Source organism: Macaca mulatta, chromosome 7 (genome assembly GCF_049350105.2).
Source record: "Macaca mulatta isolate MMU2019108-1 chromosome 7, T2T-MMU8v2.0, whole genome shotgun sequence".
Taxonomy (NCBI): Eukaryota; Metazoa; Chordata; class Mammalia; order Primates; family Cercopithecidae; genus Macaca; species Macaca mulatta.
This window is the reverse complement of record NC_133412.1, coordinates 124,213,193-124,237,364: the sequence shown is the minus strand read 5'-3', so window position 1 is coordinate 124,237,364 and position 24,172 is coordinate 124,213,193. Positions and strand designations below refer to the sequence as shown.

At 40.2% G+C, this 24,172-nt stretch overlaps 1 protein-coding gene across 9 annotated transcripts in view; it reads left to right on the top strand.

Moving 5' to 3' along the window:
• TRIM9 (tripartite motif containing 9) overlaps positions 1-24,172 on the top strand; it is a 119,395-nt gene that overhangs the window by 79,907 nt on the left and 15,316 nt on the right. For 5 of the 9 annotated variants that reach the window (XM_077940999.1, XM_015143682.3, XM_077941001.1 and 2 more), the window contains exons 4-7: positions 4,008-4,118; positions 5,251-5,404; positions 13,312-13,469; positions 15,923-16,061. In XM_077940999.1, coding sequence (XP_077797125.1) covers positions 4,008-4,118; positions 5,251-5,404; positions 13,312-13,469; positions 15,923-16,061 — 562 coding nt within the window. The remainder of the gene's footprint in view (positions 1-4,007; positions 4,119-5,250; positions 5,405-13,311; positions 13,470-15,922; positions 16,062-24,172) is intronic. The other 4 variants (XM_077941000.1, XM_077940998.1, XM_077941002.1 and 1 more) reach the window with 1 other exon arrangement.

Genomic DNA, 24,172 nt, shown 5'->3' with positions numbered 1-24,172 from the left:
GGGAACCCTATAGTTCAATTTTTAGCAGTGATTTTATCACAGGCTATTGTGATCATTGTGAATGGTTGATTAAAATGTAAAAAGGTGGACCAAAATCAACTGTAGCAAGAGTGAGGGGTTGAGAGCCAGGAACTCAAGAATATTGAGTCCTTCCAAGGAGCTTGAGTCATAGAATGCAGGAGCCAAGGGCAAACCCCTGCTGAAACCCGGCTCTTTGGCAGTGCAACAATTAAGCTTCTTAAGAGTCAGCAGAGAGCCCCAACACTCAGATAGCTCCTTCAGCACCCAATAAACCATACTTGATAAGGAAATTTATAGAAGCAAACATGGAATTTTATAAGGACTGAGTAATGTATTTATTTCAGTACATTAATACATCATTGAACTGAATTCTCTGGAAAGGAAACACCACCATTCAGTCTATTTTATCTCAAGAGCAGACTGACTCTGGGTTATAGTGCTCAGATTCGATCTGTCCTTGTTATTCAGACTTCCAGGGCAGTAGTCAAGGGCAGATATCATTTGGATAATGAAATGATGGCTGTGGAGGTGTCTGCTACCTAGCAGCACCAATACACTGGCTACCAAAATATAAAAATGTCATCCTGGAAACAAGTTAGTTCAGCCTCACACGGCAGAGGGGAATAGCATATTAGCTGTAGGTCACCTCTCTTTAATTTTTAAGTGTTTTACTTGTGGGGTTTTCCTCCCCAAGAAATGGAAGCTTAATCTTCCTCTTATTTTCTGAATAAAAAAATAAAATAATTTGTATTTATGGAGCCCAGACCATGGTGGTGGTGGTTGTCAGGCATACTGGATGTTAGAAGAAAATAAATCAACTAGTGAATTTTAAATTTGATCCCCCCAAAACTCACAAAAATAATCTTTCCATCAAAGTTGGTTCCTTTTGCCAGTGGCAATAAAGAGATTTTTAAATCCTACATTTTATTTTCCTTTTTAATTATTATTAAAAGTTAAAAAGCAGTAACAAATCATCTATCAGAAAATTGGGCGATGTAAATAGCCAAAACAATCTTGAAAAAGAAGGACAAACTTGAAGTTCTTACATTTCCTAACTTCAAAACTTATTATAAAGCTGCAATGATCAAAATAGTGGATGCTGGCTAAAGACACATATATAGACCCACTGTAATAGAATATAATCCAGAAATAAACTCTTACATACTGGCTCAGATAATTTTTCACAAGGGTGCCAATGGGAAAAAGGCAGTGTTTTTAATCAGTGGTGTGGGGAAAATTGGATATCCACATGCAAAAAAAAAAAAAAAAAAAAAAAAATGAAGTTAGACACTTACTTAACTCCATATCCAAAAATTACCTCATAATAGATCAAAGAACTAAATACAAAACCTAAAACTATAAACTCTTGGGATAAAACACAGGGGGAAACCTTTGGGACACTGGAATTGGCAATGATTTCTCAGATATGACACCAAAAGCAAAGGAAACAAAATATAAGTAAGTTGGAAATATTTATGTCTCACAGGACACAAGCAGTGAAAAGGCAACCCACGCAACAGTAAGAAATATTTGAAAATCATATATCTGATAAGAGATTGATATCCAGAATATATAAGGAACTCCTACAACTCAACAACAACAACACCCAATTTTAAAAATGTACAAAGACCTGATTAGCAGTGAGGCTACACAAATGGCCAATAAATATATGAAAAGATGCTCAGCATCACCAATCATTAGGGAAATGCAAATTGAAACCACAATGAGATACCACTTTACACATTTACAATGGCTGTATTTTTAAAAAATCAGAAAATAATAAGTGTGCGTGAGGATGTGGAGAAATTGAAATCCTTGTGCATTGCTGTGAGAATGTAAAATGGTACAGCTGCCATGGAAAATGGTACGGTGATTCTTCAAAAACTTAACGTAGCATTACCACACAATCCAGCAACTCCACCTCGGGGTATAATACCGCAAAGAAGTGAAAGCAGAGATTTACAAAGATATTTGTACACTCATGTTTATAATAACTTTATTCACAGTAGCCAAAAGTATTCATCAATGGGTGAATGGATAAAGAAAATATGGTATACATACATCGAAGTGTTATTTGCTCTTAAGATGAAAATTTTGACACATGCTACAACATGGTTGAATCTCAAAGACATTATGCTAAGTGAAATAAGCCAGTCACAAAAGGACAAATATTATATGATTGCACTTATGTAAGGGGTTCTTAGCATAGTGAAATTCATAGAGAAAGGAAGTAGAATGGTGGTTGCCAGGGGCTGGGAGGAAGGGGAAATGGGGATGTTGTTTAATGGGTTCAGAGTTTCAATTTGGGAAGATGAAAAAGTTCTGGAGATGGATGGTGGTGATAGTTCCACAGTAGCGTGACAGTACTTAATGCCACAGAATTACATACTTGAAAATGGTTACAAGGAAAATGTCATGCTGTGTATATTTTGCCACAGTAAAACATTAGGAACAAAAAATCAGAAATAATGAATGAATGAGTTGTCAAAATATTAGATAGAAATTAAATGTCCAATAATAAGAGAACAGGAATGATTAAGCAAATTAAGATTACCCATTCAATGGGATATTTTGGTAACCATTGATGGTGGCAACATGAAAAATGCCTGTGATACAGTATTAAATTGGGGGAAAGGGAAGGTAAAATTGTCATATACAATGACTGCAACGATAAGTCTGGTTCCAGAGAAAAACTAAAAAGAAATGTCAAAGTACTTTAAAAATTTACATTAGAATGATAAGAGTATTTGCTTTTTCTCATCTATTTCCTGTTTGTTTTGGAAAGTGGATGAAATAATCTTTAATGGAAAATAAATTTATAACCAAAAATGAAAAGAAGGAACAAGGAACATTTTTAAATAATTATTATTAGATTCTCTTTTGGCTATTATCCATACAATCCAAAATACTAGATATTTTTTAGGCTTTTGCAAAGTAGTATAAATATTGAGGATGTGAGTAATTATGGCTCCTGGAAAACCCTTCTTCAATTTTACACTTCGAAAACCATTTAAAGATAGGTGCAGTGTAGTCCCAGCTACTTGGAGGCTAAGGTAGGAGGATTGCTTGAGCCCAGGAAATCAAGACCAGCTTGGGCGACATGGCAGGACCCCATCTTTGGAAATAAAAAAAACCATATAGGCATTCAAGATTTGGGTTACTGAGCAGCGGACACATATGACAAATGCCTCTGAAGAAGAAAACTTTTCAAGGAATGTCATGCATTCATCACTAAGCACAGACAGCTTCTTAGAAGCAAAAACTGCTTGCTCAGAGAGATGCCTATTTAGGTTAAAGCAGACTCAGCTTGGCAAATGAGCAGCCTTTACAATTGCTCTCTGAAAGAGGCAGTGGTTTCAGTGAGTTATTCTTAAAACTTAATTATGCATCCATCTTCTCTCTCCAGCTTGTCATTAGCTCATTCTCTCTCCCAAGCTCCACCTTGGCCCTCCAGGTCCCCCCACCAACCGCGCAGGGAAAAAGATGCAGAACAATTGGCTGTGTGGAGGGGCAGGAAGGGAAAGGAATTGGGTTCAGATGGTGATGTCTGCTCTTCAAAAGTAACGTAGAGGGCACTGAAGGTGGACAGTGTCACCAAGCACAGCTGCAGCCACATCTTGGGGAGCTATAGCTCCTCCACAGTCCCCCGGCAAACCACACAGGAGAGTTAGCTTCACAGAAAAGCGCAGGGCAGGGGGACCTTTGGAAGGTGTTCGTTGATGCACCAAGGTCACCAGATCTAGGGTTCTAAAATCTACCTGCCTTCCCTTCTGATGGATCCTGTTACCAATTTCCTTTGAGAATCTTATCACATCTGTCTTCCAGAGTCCTTATCCACAGCAGACATTCCCAGAAAATATTCTCATAAATTTAGTTCCATTCCAGGATGGAATGGATTCTGGTTTGAAGAAGCTTTCCAATGGTCCAGTTTGCTTCTCTTCTACCCTCTGCCATCTTGGACTGCTCTGTTGTCTTTTTAATCCTAGGTAGTTCGAGATCAGATCTCTCACTGCACAGTGAAATTGCGCCAGACCACAGGTCTCATGGAGTACTGCTTGGAAGTGATTAAGGAAAATGATCCTAGTGGCTTTTTGCAGGTAAGAGTTAACTAGTTTCTGCTTCAGATTCTAAATGTCCCATAGGACATAGTCTAGGATGCTTAAGTCAGACTTCCAACAGCCCTGGCTGGGCCTGGGTCCCTCAGTAACAGAACCTACCTTCACACTGCAGTGTACACGGAAGTGCCTGCTAAATAAACTCCACTGACTTCCCGGAAGTCACTGCTACCATGTACTACAAGTTTGAGAGGTGCATGGCCTTTTTTTTCTTTTTTGCTTCTTTTTATTCTTGTGTTTAATCATGAAAACATAATTATCTGTAAGTTCTTTCGAAGTGGAGTTATTGCCTTGCCCAAGAATTCGGTCCTTATTCATTAATATCTCTTGGACAGTTTTGTCAGATGTCTAAGTGTCTAAGTTTGTAAGATGTCTACCTTCTTGACACCTTCTACTGGCCAGAAAGTCAGTGATTTCTCAAATGCAGAGATTTCTTATTCTTCAGCGTTAATTGTTTTAGTGAGATCCTATGGTGTAAGCTGGATTTTACTTAAGCTTTGATCCCAATTATAAGGAACGTTTTGTTAAGGAACATGTAGATCTCTTCCAAGTCACACTCTACTAAACTGGCCAAGAGTGACAGAGAGAGATTGAATATAAGAAATGAAAGAGCTTTCTACCAAAGAATACAGTGATAATCACATGAAGATGATGTGCTTAAATTGTGAGAAATTCCATCTGCACCCTCACTAAACTATTTTATGAAACTCATTTCCAAGTCTTGATAGGATACCCACACTTTAAATTAGAAGGGTTGAGCTACTGATTCTAATAGAAATTAACTAGTTTCCAACATATCATCCTTTAAAGTTGTTGGCATTTAGTAAATCTATCATAAATAGCATGATCATATATTCAGATTTGTCTATTAAATCAGTTAACACCTTCTAATTTCTTATAGTGCCCCCCGACTCACAAAAGTGTTCAGATTTGCTTGATAAATTATGAGTCACCCTAGTCCTAATGGGGTGTTCCTCACCAACTGCACTGAAGCAGTCAGGGTATGAGTTCTCAAGGCATTTTGGGAGTAACGCTCCTGGAGAGCCAAGGGGCAGTGTTGTGTTTTTTCTGTGGTGGTGTATTTCTTAGGCTGTGGTCTTTTTTATCTGATTAGATTTCTGACGCCCTCATAAGGAGAGTGCACCTGACTGAGGATCAGTGGGGTAAAGGCACACTCACTCCAAGGATGACCACGGACTTTGACTTGAGTCTGGACAACAGCCCTCTGCTGCAATCCATCCACCAGCTCGACTTCGTGCAGGTGAAAGGTATGTCCTTGCATCCCCCAAGTCAGAAAGCAACATCCTGAGTGGATGCTGGTGCTTGAAGCAGGATCAGTACCCCTTTGGCTAATGTTACAAGAATCTGGAGTGGCTCCTAACTTATGTAATGAAAATGTCTCTTTATAAATGTGTGACCTACCTTTCAGCAAGCTGGATAAATTCAGATCAACTCAATGCTTGCCTCTTTGAGAGTCTTAAGAGATTTCAAGTGTTCAGCACCAGAGAACAGCTGACATGAAAAGAGGAAGGCAGAGAGAGAAAGAGATCATCACTATACATAAATAAAATCTTGGTACAGAAAGGAATCCAGAAATATTGATATAAATCGGAGGAGTCCAGAATTGAAATGACTGCTTCCACATGGATAGAGATAGTAAGCAAATGGTTGAGCATGGATCAGTGGGAATTTGAGAGGATCACAGTTGGCCTGCCAATACTGGCAGAAAAACGCAAGCCTGGAAGGAAAATGGAAATTTGATATAAACTTTAAAATTAGATTATATGATTAAGGGATATGGCAAGATCTCTTTGAGATTTTGGGTGGGGACTGAAAATATTTTAAGGAAAACAACTCTTTCAAAGAAAAATAACAAATCAAGCCAACCATGCAACAGCATTTTTATGGCAGTGTAAGTAATACCCATTTGAAAAATATTTCTTTTTAACTTTTTGTTTTGAAATACACAAGAAGTTACGAAAATAGTAAGAAGTTTTATTCACCCTCTACCCAGCTTCCGTTGATGGTTACATCTTGTAGCTATAATATAATATCGAAGCCAGGAAGTTGACACTGAAAAGTGTGTGTGTATAGTTCTATGCCATCTTATCCTATGTACAGATTCATATAATCACCACTGCATCGGGATACAGAACTGTTTCATCACCACGAAGATCTCCCTCCTGTCACACCTCTAAAGTCATACCCCTCCCCTCCACCACCTCTAATCTCTGGAAACCCCTAATCTTTTCTCCATCTCTATAGTTTTGTCATTTGCTGATTTTTTAAATTGAAATTGATTTGCTCTTTGCAACTCCTGATTTAAGCATCCACGTAGTAAATGACTCTTAGCATTCAGTGCTTTAAAAGTTTTGTTTCTTAAGAAAAATATACCTGCATCCTTTTATCACAGAGAGATTATATAAATCAGTAAGTTTTAGGGCTATCTACTTAGGGTCCACATCAGGCAGTTAAATGTGTTCCTGTACTTGGTACGTATACGTCTCTCAGCCTTTTAATGGATTTTTGCTCTCTTTTATTTTGAACTTTCTCCTTTTTTTGGGTTTAATATGTGTTGCCTTGGGAAGATGCCTTCATAAATTTTTGAAGTAGTGCATAGATTGGAAATAAGTATGCTTTGTTACAGTAAGAAAAATGTTTAACATTTATTGAGTGCTAACCAAACCAGACATTCTCCGAAGTGTTTTACGTATAGCTCATTTTATTCTCGTAACCCTAGTAGACAGTTGAAGAAACTGGGGCACAGGAAGACTGGTTACTTGTCTGAGCTCACACAGCTAGTGAGTGGCAAGGCCAGGATTCAAAGTCAGGGAGCATGGGTAGAGAATCAGCTCCTACAACTTCTAGTTTGTGCTGTAAAGCTGTTGCCACACTGAGCAGCTTCTTCAAAGAATAAGTGAATTCATCTCTTAATATTAACAAATCTACATTTTTGTTGCAGCAATTCTTTCTTGCTGTTTAAAAAAATATTTTTAATACCAATGTGGTAGCCTGTAAAGTAAACCCATCCTTAATAAAATATAGAGCCCCAGATAAATCCCCCTGGATCAGCCTCTCTCTGTTCTCAATTCTTTCAGTGAGATAAAAATCCCTGAAAGGTATGTCACAAGTAACTTGGAGGAAAAAATATGTCACAAAAGAGCAATAGAAAGACTTTTGGTGGTAGAGGAAAAAATGAGCTAACCCAATTAGCCTTGGTGAGGGGCAGGAGGAGGGGGCAGTTAGAGGGTAAAAGCCTCAGGGCTTTGAAATGCTTTAATCAGCTGTCAAAACCCTCTCCTCCCCCATTCATTGCCCTCCTGAGTCATGTCCATCTGCCCACGGTGGAGTCCAGGCCAGTTGGCAGGATGGTAAAGATTGAGCTGGAGTGAACAAGCCCTTCACTGGGTATGGGAACTGCGAGTTCATGCTCTCTGCATCACAGACCACATTTCTAAAGCACTGTCACTTGGCCACTTAGGACTGCACACAAAAGTAAGAGGGACAAGGCTGTTTGTCCAGTCTGTTCAAGTCTGCACACACAGCGGAGAATACCAAGTACTCTCAGGGCCAAAACGCAGAACACTCTCCCAGCACAAATCCATCTGAAACCACACAACAACCAGAACAATGATTCATGAAGTTAACCTAACAGGCCATTTGGTATAATACTGGATTATAGTCTTCCATTTTCATTTTCTTTTTAACACTTTGTCTAATTTAATTTACTTCTGATTATTATCACTCTGCCTGGTTAATTTATATGCTTTGCTTTGTGCTCACTGAGTTTAATTAATTCAGTGAGAGCCTAGTCTTCTTTAGAATCTGAATAATTTTCATCTGTCAGATGCTTGTGATGGAAAGAAAAAGCCAAAGGTCATGACACAATAGAACTTGATTGGCTGGAGTTCAGACTTCTATTGGCCTCTGTAATATCTGTTAATATATACACAACTCTTCCTGTTGTGGTGTTAATCTTTTCAGTTTTTTAAAGATATTCTTATTCAGTTTAATAAACTGCACTTTCACAACTTGTCAGTAAAAAATATGTCAAGAAACTGCACCTCAAAGACCGTAGCATTTGGAGTGGTGTTAAAGTAATCTGTCCTTTATGAAACTAACAACATGTGTAATTCAATATATATTTTCCAATTGTGCTAAGTTGATTACAGGAGGAAGTTAAAATATTTTCAAATTCACTTAAAGTATGCATTTAAAGATCTGACTCAAAATGATAACTAAAAGATCTGTTTACTTCTTGACTCAGAATTTTATCAAACATCTCTGGTTTCAAAAGCTCATCATAGATGCCATTGTTGTTGCCATTGTTGTTGATACCAAAGAAAATAGGTTTACAGTTGGCTTTTACATATTTACACTCAGACCAGCTGCTATTCAGCAACAATGCACTATCTAAAGTTTTACTCTCTTGTTAGCTAAGGATTTAACTGGCCCATTCTGATTCCACACCACCCTCAAGCAATGGAGATCTATTTGGTACCTTTTTTCAAATATCCCTAAATTGTAATGGCACATTTTCTGTTTTTATTTTGATTAGAAAATCATCTTACCCTCTTTCCAGAATACTGGAAGTGGCGTTTGATCTTTTAGACTTTTCTTTTATAGAAAACAACATATTAAGCTTTGTCTTTTATTTTTATTAGAGAGTAATTTAAAAAATATTTTCCACTTAATTCTAAGGTTGTATAATCAGCTCTTTTCCAGGTTATAGGAAGGAAATTTTAAGTCTCTTCTTAGTCAGCCAAGGGCTTTACTGTTTGGTTGAGAATAGATTTCAGATACCTACTTCCTCCCCCAATAAATATTAACCCAAAATTGTCTAAGTACACAAAGAATCCCAAAATTCATGAGTCACGGTACTGAAATGAAATGCCAGTTTGTTCATTCTGAACCAGGATGAAACAATGACCTAACAGTTCACCAAGCCTTTTTAGCACATAGACCACTGGCTGTTAATCCCTTTAAGTGTCTCTACTCACGTAAGGGTGTATTTATTTTTATTGACACAAGTTGAATATAAGCCCTGAGTATGCACCAAGGTCATGGGCAAGGACAGTGTGATCTGAATAGAGTCTCCTATAAATCATAGGGGGAAAGCTGCCAGAGGGTTAGCGGGGAAGGAATGAGCACACACGCTTGCAGGTAATCTGTTCGTGCTGATAGCCTGAAATGCACGGACTCAAAACATGCGTTCAGGGTTATCTTTAACAGTGTACCGATAATAGCTTTCCAGAAACAGCTTGTAGTTCTTCTAAAGTCTAAACTTTTCTCAGATGCCATTTGTATTGTTCAGCCACGTAAAGAGGAATGCCAGTCTACAAATGAGCCTTCAGAGAAGATAACGCAGTAAAATTGCATTCCCAACCACCATAGTTGTGAAGGTAGAATCTTTATTTGGGGAATCTTTATTGTTCACATTATAGGAAACAGAAAGAAACTTTGGGAATTAGACATGGAGGCTTTCCTCCAGTACACTATTTCTAGACACTGGACTGGAGAGGGGCAGTATGATGCAATGCTAAGCATACAGCCTCCAGAGCCAGGCTGCTTGGTTTCAGATGCCAGTCCTGCCACTTACTAGCTATAAAACCTTACTGTGCTTCCATTTCCTCAGCTGCACAATAAAGATAGTAGCAATATCTTCTTTCTAGGATTGTTGTGAAAATTAAATGAGTGAATACCTGTAAACCTCTCACCACATTCTCTAGCATTCAGTAAAGTGCTTGAAAGCATCCCTGATGATTAGTGTTCCCTGTTGAGGTCGGGAGCCCAGCTTCTCTTCTCACTTCTCCCCACCACACTCCTGTGTACTTTCACAGAGGAATTCTGGATGGTTGTGAGTGTTCACAATCTGAAGGATTCGTGAAAAAAAAAAAAATAAATAAACAAAATGTGAGATAGAATTTGAAATAAAAAGGGAAGACATTTGAAAACATTGGTATAAGAAGATGATGCTGGAAGATTTAATTTTGAACCGCAGCTCCGCCAGACCTCTTCAAGGAAGTTAGTAAGAATAGCTGCCCCCTTGTATTTTAAGAGGAGAATTTTTAGCCTAAAGCTTGATTTTACAGGCTAAAAGAAGGATGAATGCTAGAACCCTGATCAGGTCAGGAGAAATTCATTCTTAAGGAGAGAACAACAGCTGCCCCAGAATGATCATGAAATGTAAAAATCAAGATAGCTAGGAAAGCCCCAATAACAGGAGTTTCAGTAAAATACAATGCTCTTCCTTAGATTTTAGTGCAGAAACAGTAATGCTATCCTTTTCCGAATCATAAAAGATAGATTAATTGGAAAGTACTTTGGATTTCTAGTAGACCATTGATTTTGTGCCTAATGAAGTTAAATAGGATAACGTAACACCCACTATAAAATATATTTTTCTAGAATGTCAGCCTGAGTCTCTGCTAATGAGGCTGTAATTTTGGCACATTTACCTTTTATGTACAGCATCACTGGGGGTAAATAAGGAAAAGGGAAAACTGATTCTCAGCACATGGAGGAATAAATTTAGACAGATGCAAATATCTCTGGGTTAGTTCTGTGTTTATTTTTTCCTCTCCACTCCCTTTGCCTTTTTGTCCATTTGCTAATTTGTCTAAATCTGGGACTATATCAAGATCTGAAGATTATTGAGTCTAGCCTTTTTTATATCCTTTTGGTCTTTTAAACTGTATCCACCAAGGACTTATAAATTAAGTTCTGATGTTTTAATTACACATGACATCATGTATTTCAGTTACTCTTTTAATTATACCTATGGCTACACAGGTACATTTGAGTTTCTTATCAGAGACGTTGTAAGCATTTGCATGATTTAAGTTGAAACCATCTGTGATCTTATTCTTTGATTTTTGTAATTGATGAAATGCAGACTTGCCTGAAACATGAACAAAGGGAAAAAGAAAGACTAATATGGAGCTAATGAAATAAGAGCATAAGGAATCGTTTCATGGTGGGCACTAACTAATAAGGACAGTTAAGAATAAATACCCCCCGGGGGGAATCATTCATGTCTCCACAAGCCCTTTGAAGAATGGTTTCCCTAAACCTGTTATATTTTTCTTCCATAGTAAATATGTTAAAAATGCATTTTAATAAAGGAAACGAATTTTAAATAAAAAGGAAAGTCCCTAGTAGTTAAAATGACCTAAAATTAATCCTGTAGTTACAACTCCTGGGTGATGCCTATTTATATTTAGATACTCTCATTGAAAGGAGTTATGTCTTCTGTGTCCATCTCTTTCCAACCAGTCCTGTAGTTTATTTAGTGAGCAAGACAATGAGTTTATTTCCTTTCCTCCAAATATGGATTTCTGGGGCTTCTGAGCCTGCAGTAGCTGTAGCTCTTTGATGAGATTTCACCCAAATCCTGTGCCATTGAAACTTGAAACATGATTTCTTCTCCTAAACCGATTGCCTGCAGTTTTAACAGGCACGAATTTTGATTTAGCTGTGTTTGATTTAGTAGCTCAGACATGATTTTATTGTAATGTCTACAGTCTTTTCTTAAGTATAAGACAATTGATCAGCTTCACCTTTGCATTTCATATGTTACAGTCGCTGCTTTTGTTTTCTAGATTATCTACCATAGAACCTGTTTTCTAAACTGCTGTAAAATTAAACACTGTTTTGGTTGGGATGACTGACAAGGCATAGATTTAATTCAGTGCACAAGACACAGAGTCCAGTTTTGGTACAGCATACCAGGTGTTCCATGATGAACATTTGTTCATCTAAATGTCCCTGGATATGGTCCAAGCTGTTCTCTCCTGTTATTAAAGTGCTAACATAATAACAATAATAAATCAATGTTTTGGTGCTGAAAAAAATTTTTTAAACAGTTAGTAAAAACATGGCTCCCGGCCAGGTGCGGTGGCTCACACCTGTAATCCCAGCACTTTGGGAGGCTGAGGTGGGTGGATCATGAGGTCAGGAGATTGAGACCATCCTGGCTAACACGGTGAAACCCCATCTCTACTAAAAACACACACACACACACACACACACACACACACACAAACATTAGCCGGGCATGGTGGCGGGCGCCTGTAGTCCCAGCTCCTCAGGAGGCTGAGACAGAAGAATGGTGTGAACCCGGGAGGCAGAGCTTACAGTGAGCTGAGATCTCGCCACTGCCCTCCAGCCTGGGCAACAGAGCAAGACTCTGTCTCAAAATAAATAAATAAATAAAATAAAAATAAACCATGGTTCCCAAGTGCATATATTAAGTTTATATATGAAGAACTGGGATTATTCAGTAACTAATATTTCTATGTGTGTCTGAAGGCTCAACTAATTTGCAGTTTTAAGTACTAGAAAAGAGTCACAGTATAAAATGTGGAGGGGGCTGTTATGACTCGTAACAGCACGACAGACTCTCACGCGGCTGCAAAGACATCTTGAGCCTCCTCGTCATGCTCCAGGCCCCTAGTCCCCATGCCAGGCTCACAGTGGGTGTGCTATACCTGAAAATGAGTCGACTTGACCTAGTGCTGTTTTTGAGGTATAGCTACCTTGAGATAATGACGTCAGGTTCCTCGGAAGTTTTGAAATGGAAAGATCACTGTGATCTCACTGGGAACCAAATTTTCAAAAATCCACTGTTGTAGCTACTTATGTGCACAAGACCTGGAGTAGAATCACTGGTTTTAAAAAAAATGATAGAATATTGGAAATGTAGTGGTTTCAGAGCTATTTCTCAGAATAGGCAGTCTCTGGTTTATTAACTTGGGTTTAAATCTCAGAATAAGTTTTATGATAAAATAATTAGCACAGCTTCAGGCACATTATGAGTTAAATGGGCTTTAGTGAGTTGGACTGGAAACCCAGCCTCCATGTAGACATTTCTTTTAGGGATAATGTCTTCAGTGCTCAAGGGGATGAGAACAGAGCAGTTCTGTGAATCGGCCTGTCTCCCCTCCAACAGCCACAATGAAGGTGGGAAGGGCCACTGTGTGCTTAGGAAATGGCCTAACCGCAAATCAGGAGCCAGTCTGACTCCTGGGGACTCTGTGAAGGATTCTGTTCAGTTCCCTTGTGCACCCCAGGCTGGCTACTTCTAACCACGTGTTTATCAGGGGGATGTTTGTCATTCTAAGATACTGGAATATCTGCAGCTTAACAGAAGCCAGTTACACTAATTTCTGTTTAGCTTCCTCTCCAGTCCCAGCAACCCCTATCCTACAGCTGGAGGAATGTTGTACCCACAACAACAGCGCTACATTGTCCTGGAAACAGCCACCTCTGTCCACGGTGCCCGCCGATGGATACATTCTGGAGCTGGATGACGGCAACGGTGGTCAGTTCCGGGTCAGTAGAGAGCCCACTACGTACTTGTTAACCCAAACCAGTGATCTGTCAGAGGACCTGCCAGGGAGTCTCAGGCTTCCCCGTCTCTCCCAGGGACAGGCCATACCTGAAGCCTGCTTTCTCCCTCTACCATGAAGGTGGATGGAGCAGTCTCTGAAACTGCCCTACCCTTCTTAAGAGACAGGACATGCAGTACTGGAGTCACACTGCCTGCATTCAAGTTGGTCTCCTCCACCCTAGCTATGTGGACAATGCCTAATTATCACCCCTTTGAGTCTTCAGGTCCTCATTTATTAACGAGAGGGATGATAACAATAGCGTGAATCTCATGCCTTGTTGCTAAGAGTCCATTAGATAATTCATACAAAATTCTTAGCGTGCTGCCTAAAACATGGCAAGTGTGCATTATTAGCTATTATTATTACCATCATTGTTTATTGCTAATAATATAATTAACCGTTGTCCAAGATTTATTTCTACAATCCACAGCTTCTAATGTCTTTGATTGGCATTCCTCTTAATTGACATGATCTCCTGTTACAGCTTCCCTATTCTAAGAAGCCTTTCTAGCAAAGGTTTCCCCAGTTCTGTAGTTTTATTCTGGGCCTTTCACCAGATAGAACTGGTACCAGAAGATTGCTACCTTCCCAAGGCAAGGGAGCCCTATCCCCATTGAGAAGCTCATGCTGCCCTCTGAAGGCAGGACAGAATGGCCTCCTGGTAAGACACGGCTGTGGTACCTCCAGGTTGATGATTCATGTGCCACCACCTGTCGGCATGTGTCTGCTTCTCTCTCATACAGAGTTTCATTCTCATGCATCCTTTCCCTGCCACCTTACTTTCCATCCTCTCCGCCCTAGTCTTGCCTGGAAGTTCTGATGCTTGGAACTTCCCAAGGGAGCAGCCCTTCTGGGGACTGAGGCCAGTTCCTGCACTGAAGAAGAGGAGACCCCTATCTAAAAAAACCTCAGGCCCATGAGGATGAGGCTTTCTTCTGGTCACCCATGGCCAAACCTGGGCCACTAGCTTTCAAGAGCAAAGCCTCTCAAGGCCCCCTTTTCCTGAATGTGTTTTTGATCCCCAGTAAGTTTAAGTACTTGAGAGCAGGGACCGTGTCTTCTACAGTTCTCAAGGACAAAGGTTCTCTCTTTTGATAGAGAAGCCTTATTTACATATATGTTGATTTATTGGCATGATAAAATCTAATTTCTTTCTTTCCAAGATAAGGGCCTCAGGTTCCATTTCATGTCTTTTGCAGCGTGTGTTGTATGTGTGTAAAATCCTGTCTATTTGTCAGTTTCTCATTCCTGACTTTGCCTTTTCAGTTCCTGTGTCATTTTCAGAGCGTTTCTTTGCCATTTATTATCTTTTTTTTTTTTCTCCTGGGAAAGTAATTCTCCTGGTTTTCCCAATTCTTTAAATAAATTAATTCTCTTATTTTGTCTTGACTTTTTCCTCTACTCAAAGTGCGGTCCTCCCCCAGCAGCATTGGTTTCACCTGGGAACTTGTTAAAAATGCAAAATCCCAGACCCCACCCCAGACACCTACTGGATTACAACTGCATTTTTACAAGATCCTCAGGTGATTCATATGCACGTAAAGTTTGAGATGCACTGAATGAGAGGGCATAATATTCTGATTTTTGTTATTCCAGCAGGAGTAATGACTTGATGGGCGATCCAAGACCCCGGTCTTCTTAGTATCCTACCAGAGAGTTGTCATTTTAAGGCTGTGCTTTGAATGCAAATTATTTTTATTCATTACATCAGCATAATTTTGCAGTGTGTACAGCTGAAGAGGGAGGCAAATGCCTAACCTATGCTAAAGACACATTATGCTAGGATTTATTTTAAGCCTTTGAAATGTCATTCTTCCTCCTTTCCCTGTTTCCTCCGCCTTCCCTCTGTACTGTGATGAAAATCTATCCCCCTGTGGCTTGGAGTGTAATCTTTGTGACAGTTCTGAAGTCATCAGAGGAGTTCTAAACATAGGACAGAGACCACCTTCCTGTTTTCATGGTTTCAAACATGTTTTTTACAAACCATACTATGGATAAGGAGCTCAGTAGGGGTCATATACTGTATCAATGCCAAGTTAATAAGTGTAATCTGAACTATAAGCTCTCAGTTTTATTTTTTTTAAGCCCTAGCTGCTAATAACGACCATTCATTAGCTGCCTGGCCCATGCTAAATACAAGGCATGATGCTAATCTGCATATACAACATTAAGTAATCCTCACACCAACCTCATAAGGTGGATATTGTTATCTCATTTTACAGATTAGGAGACTGAGGCTAAAAAGGTAAATTAAGTGGCCCAATATCTCACAGGATTCAAATCCAGATTAGAATGACACCAGGGCTCTTGCTCCTAACCACTGAGCGACACTGCCTTCTTCCCCCCTCAAAAGGTTGCAGACTAAGTGCTGTCCTGTTCTTTGCTGACTCTCAGGAGGTGTATGTGGGGAAGGAGACGATGTGCACTGTGGATGGTCTTCACTTCAACAGCACATACAACGCTCGGGTCAAGGCCTTCAACAAAACAGGAGTCAGCCCGTACAGCAAGACCCTGGTCCTCCAAACGTCTGAGGGTAAGGCCCTTCAGCAGTATCCCTCAGAGCGAGAACTGCGTGGCATCTAAAGTGGCTGGCAAGCCCGGAGGTAACCCCACCACTGCCCACATTCCTGCAGTGTTTCCATGACTCGCTCTGCATTCTGCACAGAGCCGCTGTTCCTCTCCTGCCTTTAGAGAGCCTATGGTATGTGGATGTGATCAAACCAAAGATTCCACATCGGCAGTTCAAATGGCTTGGGCCGGCGGCTTCCTTTGATAACACTCTTAACTAAGCTGCAGTTGAAGAAGCTGAAAAATGAAGGCCTGAATGTGCCCCTGGTGTGTAAGACGAATGTATCTAGGCTCTAGAGCAGGCTCCCATTCTCCACCGATACACATCATGTGCCAGTTTTGCCCAGATTATTCTAAGTTACTCTGTAGTACTTGCTTGTTCTGAGGGTGGGACCTAGGTTCTTTCCAGCTGTGGATTTGTATGACTGAATGTGTTTCAAATGGGTGTGGGGTGCTAGAGCTGTTCAGAGAGAGTCTGTTGGCCGCTCCTGGCTTACCCACTTAGACCGCCTCCGTTTCATACCTAAAACTGAGGCCGTCAGCACCAGGATTGAGACTTCCTGTGGCACCAAACAGGAAGAGACCAGCAACTTCGCATTACCCACTATTTTCATCTTTGCCAGCCCCTCCAATCTTGGCTAGGCTGCCTAGAGCCACCGTACAAAGTTCATCTCTAGAGAATTTTTGCTTCTTAGCTATATTTTAAATATTTTGGTCATCAGAGACATGTAATGTGTCTCAGATAAGAGGCTTGAATTTGATGACCAGATACAACCTCTGAGGCTTTTAACATTTTCATGTTAAGAGTAAGCAAGACACATGAAATTAAACCTACAAAGAGGTATTTGTGGCTGGTGCCGAAGCATTCTGACACTTTGGGGTGTCATTTTAATCAAAGAAGTCACCCGCCACTTCACCAGGATTCTCCATAACTTCCCTCTGTAGAACTAATTATGTTGATTTTGTTCAAGTTCAAGATGTTAGCTAAAAGAACTATGGTGGTGTTTTTTCCCACTTCCCACAAACCTCAACATGTGCCGGTCACCCTAAAATGCTTCACATGGTTAAAAACAAGCACAATTTCGAATCCCACAGCAAGGATGAAAGGCCCCTAGCCATGAAAACAGTGCTTTGGGGAGCAGTTGTCAGTCTAAATGATGCTATTCCAAGAGAAGGATATGCTGAGGGAAAATGCCCACATGACCTGTTCCTGTTTGGAGTACAGTGATGTGGCAGCTACAGCTTCCCCGAGAATTATCATTTTAGCAACTTCTCTCAGGGAGGACCTATCAGTTTGAGAGCAGTTGCCTCTTTTCTCAAAATACCATGCTAACTGCTAAAGCCCTCCGAGAGTCTTTCCTAGATGCAATGCAGAAGGCCCTTGCTGGTGATGGCCTCATTTCCCATGTGTGTACAAGGTGGTTTGATTGAAGAGTGAAGTGCATGCCTGCAGAGCAGAGAGAAATTTGTAGCAATGTTGCTAATATGTGTTATCAGATCTACGGGAAAACTATTTCTATTCATAATACATCATGGGAATCATACTATTCTGCTAAAAATCAGTTATTAGCATAACAGCCTGAGCACTTATGTCTCTCGTTTCATCCTGCAGGAGGATGTAGCACCTCAGTTTATCTTAATGTTCATAAGATTATGGTGTCTAATTTAATAAATTACAGGATTGGAACTGCGATCCTTGGTACCACAGTCACAGAACTGGGGGTCATTTTCTAGATGAAACAAACGGAACAAGTTCTCTTCCAACAAAGAAACTGTACTGTAGAAATTAATTTCCTCCATGAATTTTATATATTGTGTACAAATATAAGGTATGTATCTGAATACAAAGAAAAGCCTATCATCATATAGATATCAGTATTCTCTGTTACTGCACAGAAGTAATTTTCTCATAATGAAATAAAGTTCACACACATACTTTCTCCATAACTTTGGTTTGTTCTATTTGTTTCTCCCTCATTCTAATACATCCAGTGAGACAAGATTTAGAAAGCAAGAAAAGATGTAGTGAATAGCTTATTTAAAAAAAAAAAAAAGGTTTGATCGATCTGTAACAATAGAGAAAGCCTATAGGATTAAATAATTATCTCTTTTTCGTTTGCTTTTTAGAAATCAGTGAGAAAAATGCTATTAACAGAGTTTTGGTACATTCACTGCACTTACACTTTATTAATCTTATTTCCTACAGTTTCCGGAAAGGTTTGCTTTAGAGATTTTTTTTCTTTGCTGGTATTGGGGGTGGTGGGGTGGTGCATTCTGGCTTTCTAGTGTAACAAAATCTGTCACCTTCTTCTTAGCAAGAGTTAATCCCTTTTCAAACTTCAAAACAAAAATTCTGTATCACAGAAGGGTAAAATTTCATATGCAGTAACAAGTCTAACTTGTAATGACATGGATTTAGTCTGAGGTTTAAATTGCTCATCATTTATACTCTGTACTCTGTGAGCTTTCACAAAACCTATGGATCTAAAGGCAACATTATGCAGGGGAGGTCAAATGTCTACATTACTATAAATTCTGATTGGTATTTTTCTTCAAAAGCAAATTTATCTGTCTATTTATTGGGCAGTGCTTGATAGTGACCACTGTGCGCTAGGCTGTGGGTATAGAGTGTTGAACAGATGTTATCCCTGCTGTCCTGGAGTTTACAAGCTAGAAAAAGAGACAAGCCTTAGAGAAATAAACATATAAATAGTTCCATTCTTACACATTGTGATAAACACTGGAAAAAAAAGGGAAAAAGGATTAGCAGGAAGATAAAACTTTTATAGGAGAATTAGGAAAACAGTACAAATTAAATTCAATGGAAATTATAAAGAACGTACTATTAAGAGAAAAGGAAAGGAGTCAGGTGCCATAGCTCATGCCTGTAATCCCAGATACTTGGGAGGTTGAGACGGGAGGATCCTGTGAGCCCAGGAGTTTGAATCTAGCCTGGGCAACATAGTGAGACCCCATCTTAAAAAAAAAAGAGAGAGAGAGAGAAAAGGAAAGGAGAATGCATTATTATATGAGTTCAACTGTGGTTAGTTCTCTGAAAGCAAAGTTCCTGGAGATGTATCAAAGACACCCATGGAAAAAATGCCAGTTGCATATCTAAACTAAATTATACTGACTTAAGATGAAATATAACTGTAAGCAATTAAGAATTTTAATGAAATTTTAAAATAAGGCCCTCAAACCCCAAAACTTGGCCATGTATATCTTTAAATTAATTCATCTAATAGCCATCATGGCTGTGCCACAGTCTTCGAAACCATCTGCAAAAGAGTATCTGTTGAAAACGTTATACAACAAGACCATCTTAATACTCAGAGTTCTGAGGTTTATGCTATGTGTGAGACAAGCTGTACTCCTGTTTAAAAAAATCATACAGGGTTGAGAACAGGATGAGACATTTTCTGTTTATTTTTCTCTAGTTTCCCTCTTCCTACCTAAATAGATTCTGCCTACAAAGTCTATTTAGGTAGGGGCTAGACATCTGACTTTGTAGGACAAATTCTATCTATTTAGTCTATTTAAATAGACTTTGTGGCTATAAAGCCAGACATGTAGCATCTTCCAATCTCTTTCTGACCTTTCTACCTTCCTTTATTTTTTGAGACAAGGTCACACTCTGTCACCCAGGCTGCAGTGCAGTGGCACAATCATAGCTCACTGTAGCCTCCTACACCTGGGCTCAAGGGATCTTCCTATCTCAGCCTCCTGAGTAGTTAGGACTACAGGCATGTGCCACCAAGTCTGGCTAATTTTTAAAATTTTTTGTAGATGTGGGGTCTTGCTGTGTTGCCCAGGTTGGTCTCAAACTCCTGGCCTCAAGTGATCCTCCTCCGTTGGCCTCCCCAAGTACTGGGATGACAGGCATGAGCCACCGTGTAGCCCCTAGCTGCCTTTGATAAGGACCCTTGTGATTACCTTGGGCCCACCTGGATAATCCAGTATAATTCCCCCATCTCAAAATCCTTAGTGTAATCACCTCTGCAGTGTCCCCTTTGCCATGGATAATAACGTATTCACAGGTTCTGGGGATTCGGATGTGAATATTTTTAGATGGCCCATTATTCTTAGTACTATACTTTATGAGGAAGGTATTATTTTCATCATCTTTCTCTACTTATGGGAAACTGAGCTGCTGAGAGATTAAGTATAATAATATGTTAGATCCAGGACTTTAAGCCCCCAGTGCTCAGCACAGTCCACTGTGATGCTAACATTAGAAAAGTGCTATTTGCACTCAACCAAATGGAAAGAGAGGGAAAACTATCCAAAGTCTGTCTGCAAGGTGACTGAAAACACCTTGTCAAAATGAAGCAGCACTGGGTAGCTGCCTCAAGTGCTCATCCAGAAATCCCAGCTAGAAGTAGGACTTTAGTACTTGCAACATGTTGGGCGGATCTCCTGAGGTGAGGAGTTCGAGACCAGCCTGACCAACATGGAGAAACCCCATCTCTACTAAAAATACAAAATTAGCTGGGTGTGGTGGTGGGCGCCTATAATCCCAGCTACTTGGGAGGCTGAGGCAGGAGAATCGCTTGAATCTGGGAGGCAGAAGTTGCGGTGAGCCAAGATCGCACCATTCCACTCCAGCCTGAGCAACAAAAGTGAAACTCCAGTGAAACTCCATCTCAAAAAAAAAAAAAGTTTTTTTGAAAACAGTAGCATTCCAGCTTTAAGAAGATGTGGGAGTGGCCGTCATTTCTAGCATCATATCCAAGCTCTTTATCAGGTCCTGTGCCCATTTTCATGTCTTTGCAGAAATTTCCTCCAGCTCCCTCCCATCCCAGGTGAGCAGGTCACCTAGAGAGGCCCTTCGCCCACTGGTACCAGTGGATGCTCTTGGCTGGCAGTGACAAGATTTGCCCAGGAAGGAAAAGGAATATCAGAGCTACATCTCTGAGGCCTTTGAAAGTTACTACCAAATGAGGTCTGGCACTCAGAGCCCTGCTTGGGTTGACATGACAGAGCCGTTTATTCACAGAAGCTTTCCAGCCCTGCCTGTCCTAACTGGGAGGGAAAGTGGAGAGAAGGTAGTCAGCAATAATTCAAGAAAAGAAGGCTGGCTCTCAAGCCATCTGCCCAGCATTTTTCAGGGTTGTTTTATCTAATGACAAATAGGTTGGGATTCTTGAAACTACATCTTAAAAATTGCTTTCTAAAAAGTGGGCCTAGACAATGTTACTCATAAAGATTAAAATGTCTTTCTCCCTGATTAGACTCTCAGCATCACACTGCCCCTTTCAGTGTGGTGGCTCCTTCTTCTGTGCATCAAAGGAAACTACCCAGAAAAGATTTAATGGTGCAGACAGAATATAGAATTATGCTTCCAGCCTGTAATCCCAGCACTTTGGGAGGCCGAGGCGGGCGGATCACAAGGTCGGGAGATTGAGACCACGGTGAAAACTCGTCTCTACTAAAAATACAAAATATTAGCCGGGCGCGGTGGCGGGCGCCTGTAGTCCCAGCTATTCAGGAGGATGAGGCAGGAGAATGGCATGATCCCAGGAGGCGGAGCTTGCAGTGAGCTGAGATAGCGCCACTGCACTCCAGCCAGGGGGACAGAGTGAGACTCCGTCTCAAAAAAAAAAAAAAGAATTATGCTTCCATTTGTCTGAATGCAAATTGGCCTCAGATGCATCTGTCCAGAATCTTTTTGCAATTACTTATTTATTTATTCATTCATTCATTTATCTTTCCAGAGACAGTCTCACTCTGTCACCCAGCTGAAGTACAGTGACACGATCGTAGCTCACTGTAACCTTGACCTCCTGGGCTCAAGTGATCCTCCTGCCTCAGCCTCCCAAGTAACTGGCTCTATAGGCATGCCACCACACCTGGCTTTTTTTTTTTTTTTTTCCATAGAGACAGGGTCTCACGATGTTGCCCAGCCTGGTCTCAAACTCCTGGCCTCAAGTGATCCTCATGCCTTGGCCTCCCAAAGTGCTGTGATTACAGGCATGAGCCACTGTGCCCAGCTCCTTTGCCCATATTTAATAGTGATTTTGATCCAGCATAAGTACTGCACCCTGATGTGCTGAGACCTACAGAAATGCTGTGACCTTGTGAGCAACAAAGAACCTGTCAGAAGAACAACTACAGGCAACACCTCAGCCCATCTAATCCCTCTGGCCAAAGTTCCAAGGAGGACAGTGATGTGTGTGCCTTTCCAATCCCTAACCACTACATAAACTAACCACTCTATTTAGAGAAGAAAAGATTTATCCTTAACACAGCTGAGGTTTATTAGGTCCTCTACACAAACCTTGGTCCCCACTGAGACCACTGGAATGTGCTCTGGGGCCAGTGGCATAAACTTTACCTTTTGTATATTTCTGGGTTACAAAGGAGCGGCAATAGTCTCATCACCCCAAAATTTTATCCGCCAGGAATTGATCCTACCTGAGTCTCTATTGTATCTCTCCACAGCCGTGGTGTAACTTGGATATGTCCCTTAGCCTCTCTGAACTTCAGTTTTGTCATCTCTAAAACCACGGACTTAGAGCTGAGGACCTCTAAGTCTTTACAATTAGTACCTCTGTGGCTTCTCTCTCTAAAATTACTGTTGAAAGTTGTTTCAGAAAATGCTATGAAGCAGCATTAGATACCTCCTGCCTCCTCCAAGGGTCATGATGAGTCTTAAAGTTATGCCTATGATACTGAAAATTCAACACTAATAGAAAATGATTGATAAAGGATCACATAAGGAAATGTATCTGGTCTACTGAAAGATGGTTTTTCTGTCTCTGCTTTTCCTGACCCAGAGCATCTGGGCCTCTCCAAAAATAGTTAGAAGAACATGCATTTCCAGGACAAAGTTCTCAAGGTAGGTAATCATACCTGACCATATTTGGGTAAATTTTACAAAATCCAAGGTGAGAGGCATAATGATAGGTTTCAGAGCCCAGAAAAGAGAGATACTTTGTTCTTTTAAATTTTGACACATGCATGATATCCCAGGGAATTTCTTGCATTTTTCCATAGGACTGAATTAGATTCAGAACCCCATTTTTGGTTCTGGGAAGTGTGCTTTGCAACTGATACTCTGGAAAGCAGTTTAGTCCTTTGGAATCCTCTGTATCTAATTGAAATACAGGAATTTTCAGTTCTCCTGATGATAGTTCCTTATAAATAATGCCATTGTATTCTAAATTGGAATGGAGAGCCTGGTGATGAAGTATGCCGCTGTCCTTGGGGTGGCAAAGGCTGTTTCATTCTTCTAAAAGACAGTTTTCAAAACAGATTTGTTTCTCACTTCTCAATTGCAATTAATGCCACACTTAAGAAAGCTTAAAATACCACCTTTTATTATAAATTATGTACCAGTTGGACGTAATTGTGACTTTGGCTGCTTATAAGACCATTTACGAAAACAGCCCCATTCTTCATTCATTTGTCTCTTTTAAAATCTTCCCAACAAAAGCAAATTACTTTACAGCTGGTTTATAATTGAGTTGAAACTCATCTTTTAACACTGTACAATTCTTAGTGACATGTCTTGCCTTACCGTGCTCCAAAATACAACCATCTTATTGGACCTGTGTTCAAGGACTGCTTAAATTACAGAGTTGTTCACTACAGACAAGAGGACAACCCAGACTTCTCCCAGACACAAAGGATGCTGGATTAGTATACACTATCATAAGCAACCACAATCTATTTGCTTTTCCTCTTTAGATTCCAAAAATAACACCCCAAAGACTACCTTTTCAAATCTTCTACAACATCTGCAAAAATCTTTAGTACTCTGTACTTGGAGTCAGTCAAGAAATTCCACCCCCAGAAGTGTAAAAACCAATCAATAATATATAACACTGATTTTCTCTAAATTATTGTTTTTCTTATGGTTGAGTCTCCTGCCAACTTTATGTTTCCCAACTGCTCAATTCTACTACACTGTCTGGCACATGATAGATGTTCAATAGCGTTGGCTAATGAACAAATGAAAGAAATATACGGGCTGGGTGCCATGGCTCACGCCTGTAATCTCAACACTTTAGGGAGGCTGAGGTGGGAGGACTGCCTGAGGCCAGTGGTTTGAGACCAGCCTGGGCAACATAAAAA